Source organism: Sprattus sprattus (assembly GCF_963457725.1).
Source record: "Sprattus sprattus genome assembly, chromosome: 1".
In the NCBI taxonomy this organism is placed as follows: domain Eukaryota; kingdom Metazoa; phylum Chordata; class Actinopteri; order Clupeiformes; family Clupeidae; genus Sprattus; species Sprattus sprattus.
In genome coordinates this window covers 75228026-75235525 of record NC_137920.1, presented here as the reverse complement: position 1 = coordinate 75235525, position 7500 = coordinate 75228026, and the positions used below count along the sequence as shown (strand labels likewise).

The 7500-nt window shown below is 48.0% G+C and overlaps 1 protein-coding gene across 1 annotated transcript in view; it reads right to left on the bottom strand.

The window, feature by feature from the left end:
- sh3pxd2b (SH3 and PX domains 2B) overlaps positions 1-7500 on the bottom strand; it is a gene marked incomplete at its 3' end in the record, with an annotated part of 48362 nt that overhangs the window by 18540 nt on the left and 22322 nt on the right. The window contains exon 5 of the mRNA XM_080849577.1: positions 2136-2227. Within this exon, the coding sequence (XP_080705703.1) occupies positions 2136-2227 (92 nt within the window). The remainder of the gene's footprint in view (positions 1-2135; positions 2228-7500) is intronic.

Below are 7500 nucleotides of genomic sequence, written 5' to 3'. Positions count from 1 at the left end.
TGGTCCCCTATTTTAGAAATTATAATAATAATAATAATAATAAAAATAATAAAAATAATAATAATAATAACGAGGGCGTCTGAGAGAGTCTGTGAGCGTCTGAGAGAGTCTGAGGGCGTCTGAGAGAGTCTGTGATCGTCTGAGAGAGTCTGAGAGAGTCTGAGAGAGTCTGAGAGAGTCTGTGAGCGTATGTGAGCGTCTTAGAGAGTCTGTGAGCGTCTGAGAGAGTCTGAGGGCGTCTGAGGGCGTCTGAGAGAGTCTGTGAGCGTCTGTGAGCGTCTGAGGGCGTATGAGAGAGTCTGAGGGCGTCTGAGAGAGGCAGGAGCCTCAGAGCTGAGAGGAACTGCAGCCTCCCGTCTGCTAATGCAATCACGCTGACTGAGAGAGCATCTCGTCCCCCTCCTGGTGCCTTATGTGTCTGTGGACTTACACACTCCCAGCACGTCAGACAGACAGACAGACAGACAGACAGACAGACAGACAACTAGCACACTCATAAGGACACAATGCTAAATATGTAGGACTGAATTAGGGGGGAGAGCACAAGGAGCGTTTCAGTAAAGGACGAACCAAGGTTCTTTGTTCAGTTTTCTTCCTTCAGGAATATGTGTGTCCATAGCAACAAGCCTTAATAGATAAGCACTTGAGACTGGGAAGCTTTCCAGGCGCTGACGACCTCTATATTATCATTCTCCTGGCAAGAATTTGTATCATAGCACTCCCATTTACATATTTCTTCTGTTTAGCAGATGCTTTCATCCATAGTGACTTGCAGCGTCGAATCTGCATATTTATCAAAACGTCGTGTACTCCCAGAGATTTGTGACCTTGGTGTTGGCACCACTCTGCTCCTCAATTAGAGTTACTTTGAGCACACACAACTTCTTTGGCCTAGAGGCAGAGTCTGCTCTTCCTACACATGGCTCCACACACACCTCTGTTTCATACCAAGGCCTCCCTGAAGACTCCATCCTGTGTGTCGCTTATCCCACATGTTTCAGTCGGTTTTAGACAAGTGTGTGGACAGCACTCCTCCCTCCCCCCAACCCCCCCTCCCTGCCACATTCCTCTACGCTGGTCGTTTTAGGGCGTCTTGGCACCTGGTGCTGTGCTGTGTTGTGTTACTGCGAGGGCAGTCAAAAACAGGCAGGCAGGCAGGCAGACATTCCCAGGACAGCACCAAACTGCACCCAGGTGAGCAGGAAAACACCATGGTGCCTTTATTACCCTGCCTTGGCACGCTCTAATTGCATGTTAGCTGTTGACACAACAATGTCTGTAATATTTTCTTTTTTTTTGGAAACGTGCGAAGTGTTTTTCACCGTCTTAAATTGTGTCTCAAAAGGCTGCAGGTAAGTGAAGCAAGGCATATGAGTGTCTCTGTCTGTCTGTCTGTCTGTCTGTCTGTCTGTCTGTCTGTCTGTCTGTCTGTCTGTCTGTCTGTCTGTCTGTCTGTCTGTCTGTCTGTCTGTCTGTCTGTCTGTCTGTCTGTCTGTCTGTCTGTCTCTCAGGAGGCTATGTGACATTTTCCTCTGATGAAAATGCCACAAGTTGTACGGCCACGTGAACCTATGCATCAGACAGTTGGTGCCACTGTGCCGGGCGCAGAAGACAGATTAAACCCACGCCATCCTGGAGAGGGGCAGTGGGCGGTGGAAGCCCACACTCCGAATGTGGGGAGCCGCAGAATTAGAAAAGATTAGGGAGGACATTCACAGCTCGCCTGTTTCACAAGGGCTCTCCGTCGCGCTTATTTCCATGGATACGAGACAAACGTATGAACTTAATGCACTGAATCTTATTCTTGTCGTTTATTTTAACGATCATGGGATGATGAAACACCGAATAAAAACTGTGGGCTAATTCACACAGACCACATTATTGCCGGGCACTAGAGTGTGAGGTCATACTCCTCCTATCTAAGAGCAAGGCCAGACTAAGCGGATTTTCATACTTTCCGGAACGTATTCGGGTTTAGTCACTCTGGAGAGGGGATTCTAACCTTGGCGGAAAGTAACGCTCCAAATGGCAGATTTATCTGGCCGGGAGGCCAGTTGGTCAAGTTATTTTCCGGAAAGTATGAAAATCCGCTTAGTCTGGCCTGGCCTTAATGTCTTTGCCGGGGTGAGACTTACTCAGAGGGGGGGTTCAGGTCTTCGGGGCGTGTCTCGAAGAACACACGCACCTCCTCACACTGAGAGATGTAGACTGGCAGCTGAATGAGGGCCTGCACACAAACAGAAGCAAATCACACGTTTAAGCAGCGTTTCCATGGCAATCACACTTTTAGGCAGCGTTTTTCCATGGCAAAGTGGTTATTACTATTAAAAATAAATAAATGATTGGTTATTACTTGTGTGTGTGTGTTTGTTACTATTAATTCCGCTCTGTTCAATCACAAGCATTCTACTACAACTGCTGCAAGCTGAATTACTCGCACTTGTGTCAGCCTAAGCCTGAAGTTTTCTAAGCAAGACTTGACTTGATATTTCAGCTCTAAGAGGCAAATACTGCACTGGACACAGCTCATGTTTTCCACCAAAATGTAAACAACTCACTCTGTGTGTGTGTCGGCGTGTGTGTGTGTCGGCGTGTGTGTGTGTTGTTGACGTGTTTTGGGTGTTGGCTGTCTGGCTCAGACTGCACTCTCCGGCCACAGTATTAGCATTTTTACCCGACCTGCGGTTAAGCGCTCTGCTTCGTACTCTGGCCCTTACGTGAGCTACTCTGGTCTGCTCTGCTCTGCTCTGGTCTGGTCTGGGAGCAGTGGCTGTGTCTGGTGCTAATGCATTTCCTGCCTCTGATCTCCCATCACTCATCCCTCTCCTCCTTTCATGCTCCCCACCCAGGAGGTCTGTCTGCTCAGTCTGGGCAGCTGTGAGAGACGCAGGCTGACAGCTCTGCCTTCTTAAAGATGAAAGGCTAACTGTCTGAAGCTCTCTCTCTCACCATCTTTGTCTACCTCTGTCTAACCTCTCTCTCTCTCTCTTTCTCTCTGTATCTCTCTCTCTCTCTGTATCTTTCTTCCCCTCTCCATGAAACTCTTTCTCCCTCTCTCTTTCTCTCTCTCTCTCTGTCGTTGTCACCCTCACCTATCAAGCCAGTGTAAGCACCCCAGTGTGTGGCTATCAGAGTGAAACCTGCTGGAGCACACACCCACCGCAGACATGAAATATTCCACCCAGCTGGCCACATGCCATTCGCCTTTAATAAAGCTAAGTGCTGCTGATCTGTCCTTGCACAGTGGAATGACTTTCTCTCTCTCGCTTCTTCTTCTTCCTCAATGTCCTTTCTTTCTCTCTCTCTCTCTCTCTCTCTGTCGCGTTCTCCCTCTCTCTCTTCCATATACAGAAACAGATGAAGTACTACATTAAACCTGACTGGCATTTAAAGCCACCCAGGTCTGGTTCAAGGTGCCCTTACGTGCCAGCCAGGCCAGGCTGGTTTCCTTGTATATTAAGTGCGTACGGCCGATGCCAATACAGCAGGATGAATGCCACCAGAGTGACGCTAGAGCTTTCTGTTAGATTGTCATAGTGTGTGTGTGTGTGTGTGTGTGTGTGTGTGTGTGTGTGTGTGTGTGTGTGTGTGTGTGTGAGAGAGAGAGTTTGTTTGTGTGTGGGGGGCTGTGTGTGGGTGTGTGTGTGTGTATGTGTGAGAGAGAGAGAGAGTGTGTGTGTGTGTGAGTGTGTGTGGACATTTGTCATTGAAATGAAATGCAATCGTTCACAGAGTTCTACATGTCTGTGTGTGTGTGTGTGTGTGTGTGTGTGTGTGTATGTATGTGAGAGAGAGAGAGTGTGTGTGTGGACATTTGTCATTGAAATGAAATGCAATCGTTCACAGAGTTCTACATTTCTGGGTTAGGTGTTCTCTTCAGTTCCCCTGCTGGGCATGGCGTGAGCAGTATGAGTTACCAGAGGTGTTTTTTTTTCGCCTCTTGACCTTCGTCTGACCCTCAGCGTCTCAGCCTTTGTAGCCTCAAAACGCATGTCATCAATTATCCCTGCCTGCTCATATCTCTCTCTCTCTTTCTCCCCCCCTCTCTCTCCTTCCCTCTCACCCTCTCCGTCTTTCTCTCTCTCTCCCCCCTCTCTCTCCTTCCCTCTCACCCTCTCTGTCTTTCTCTCTCTCCTTCCCTCTCACCCCCTCTGTCTTTCTCTCTCTCTCCCCCCTCTCTCTCCTTCCCTCTCACCCCCTCTGTCTTTCTCTCTCTCTCCCCTCTCTCTCCTTCTCTCTCTCCCCCTCTCTCTCGTTCTCTCTCTCCTTCTCTCTCACCCTCTCTGTCTTTCTCTCTCTCCCCCCTCTCTCTCCTTCCCTCTCACTTTCTCTCTCTCTCCTTCCCTCTCTCCCCCCTCTGTCTTTCTCTCTCTCTGCCCCACTCTCTTTCCCCCCCTCTCTCTCCTCGCCATGGCCTCTCTCTCTCTCTTTCCATTTCCCCTCTTTCTCCGTCTCTATCTATCTTTCTCCCCTCTTCTGTCACCCGCCCAGTCTATCTCTCTTCTCTCACAGGCTCCTTTTGTCCTCCTCTCCTGTGGCTGACAACCGTCTCCTGGGAAACACACAGACCCAGCCAGGACACACAGCACACACTCCCGATGGGACACTCAGCTAATAGAGTCCCCCAGCCTGCCCTGCTCTGCCCTGCCCTGCCCTGTCCCCTCCGTCCCCTCCCCGCTCTGTCCCACAGCTGATGTGACTCCACGTACACACACACACACACACACACACACACACACACACACACACACACACACACACACACACACACACACACACACACACACACACACACACACACACACACACACACACACACACACACACAGATTGATGCATCTCCAACCCACAACCTTCCCCTTTCATTAGAAAGCCCTCCTGAGACTAAAGGCATTACTGCAAATGGCCCTTTATTGGGGCTCTATACAGGATGCAGCATTAACCTAATTGTGTCTCTGTCTCTACCACCACCACCACCACCCCCCCAAACACACACACACACTCATGCTCTGTCTCGGTTGCTCTCTCACACTCACTCTCTGAGTCTGTCTGCGTGTGTGTGTGTGTGTGTGTGTGTGTGTGTGTGTGTGTGTGTGTGTGTGTGTGTGTGTGTGTGTGTGTGTGTGTGTGTGTCTCAACTATAGAGATTCCTTTCAGGCCGAGGTGAAGGACAGGGCAACACTCTAAGTACATCTAACCGCACTCCAAGCAAAAACAAAACACTGCAGGGGGAATTACCCCCCCTCACCCTACCCCCCTGACTCTCACCCAACAAGCGCTAGAGCTTTTGAAACGACAAGACAGTTGTCCTGGACACATCCCCACTGTAAACATATTTCAGAGCCTAACACTCCTATTCAGGGCTATCCCGTTGTGGAGCCAACTCTGTGTGTGTGTGTGTGTGTGTGTGTGTGTGTGTGTGTGTGTGTGTGTGTGTGTGTGTGTGTGTGTGTGTGTGTGTGTGTGTGTGTGTGAGAGAGAGTGTGTGTGTGTGTGAGTGTGAGTAGCTCCCACAAAGACCCAGACACTCAGGTTTCAAAGAGTCTCCCAAAGGCCCCGGTAATAAAGCACCCATTTCACCACTGACAGAAACCAGCACTGGGAGTCCTGAAACAAACGGAGCCGAATGAAATGCCACTCAGACGAGGCTTGCTTATGCAAACGCAGCAGACACAGAGTCTCCATCCAGACAACACTCAAACCCTGGGAAGGACCTCTGATTCAATGTGGATGCGGCTTTGATTCAATGTGGATGCGGCTTTGATTCAATGTGGATGCAGCTCTGATTCAATGTGGATGCAGCTCTGATTCAATGTGGATGCAGCTCTGATTCAATGTGGATGCAGCTCTGATTCAATGTGGATGCAGCTCTGATTCAATGTGGATGCAGCTCTGACGCAATGTGGATGCGGCTTTGATTCAATGTGGATGCGGCTTTGATTCAATGTGGATGCAGCTCTGATTCAATGTGGATGCGGCTCTGATTCAATGTGGATGCGGCTCTGATTCAATGTGGATGCGGCTCTGATTCAATGTGGATGCGGCTCTGATTCAATGTGGATGCGGCTCTGATTTGTTGAATTACATTAATAAACATTAAAATGGAAATGCACCCAATTGTAGCCAAAAGGCTAGTTTCCATTGGCTACAAAGTGGATGCGGCTCTGATCCGGTCTGGATGTGGCTCTGATGCGGTGTGGATGCAGCCCTGATCCGGTTCGGTTGCTGCTCTGATTTTGCTGCGGCTGTGGCTCTGGTACGGTACAAATGTGGCTCTGATCTGGTGTGTATCTGGCTTGTTGTTAGCTGCCGCCCACGCAGTGACGGTGTGTGTGAGGGTGTGTGTGTGTGTGTGAGGACTGGACAGGAGCCAGTAAGCGGCCATCTGCTACTTCTGCTTCCTGACTCAGTAACATGACGTACTCATCTCTCATCTCTCATCTTCAGAAGAATTAACAGGGCTATGTACGTAAAACACAACTCCTCCTTTCATTTGATAAACTATGGAGTTAGAATAGTTTCACAAAATTCACAAATCAAATGTGACGGGATTCACAAATGCATTTCCCGATTCACATATATAAATGTATTTGTCCAGTGGATGGAAGACTGGCGATATGTAAGCAGTATCTGGATTAAAATGAAACTCAGTAACATCAGTAACAATGCACAAAACTAACCTGTATTTGTCTCTTTGATGTGTAATATGTCTTGTGTTTTTTTTTTTTAACTTGTTTTACTTATGCTGAGTATTCATAGTGTACATTTGTATAGTTATATTGTATATATTTGTATTGTTTTTGTTTTTTTATTTTTCAATAGCACTCTGGGCAAGTCTGAGAGCTGCCACCTCAATTTTGTTGCACTTGTGCAATGACAAATAAATATATTCTATTTTATTCTATTCTATTCTAATATGAAGGAGGTGAGTGTGGTACGTGTGCATTGATCTGTTGAGTAAGTGATGCTAACTATATATCAAATCGATGAGATCGCTCAAATAAGACTCAAGACTTTCCAGTCAATCTACAATTGGATGCATCCCATTGAAATGTACTTTCTTTTTATTTAGGGGTTGAATTGCCCTCACAGCATAAGCTGATGCATAAGACAAAACACACACATCAGTGTGATTTAGCCAGCTTGCAAAAACTCCGCTAAGCCATAAAGGGCTGTTTATCTGGTGGGCAGGCCCCTTTAAAAGTGAGCCCAGAGCCTGCTAAGATGCTGACAGGGCCAAGCTCAGCTCAGTGAAAACCCCCTTTACCCCTCCTCAAGAAGTGCCCACAGCCTCAGGCCCAGCTTTACAATAACACACTTCTCTGGCTCAAGCACACTTTTCTCTCTCTTCTTGTGTTCTCTCTCTCTCTCTCTTCTTGTGTTCTCTTGCTCTCTTTCTCTCTCTCTCTCCCTCTCTTTCTCTCTCTCTTCTTGTGTTCTCTCGCTCTCTCTCTCTTCTTGTGTTCTCTCTCTCTCTCTCTCTCTTCTTTTGTTCTCTCT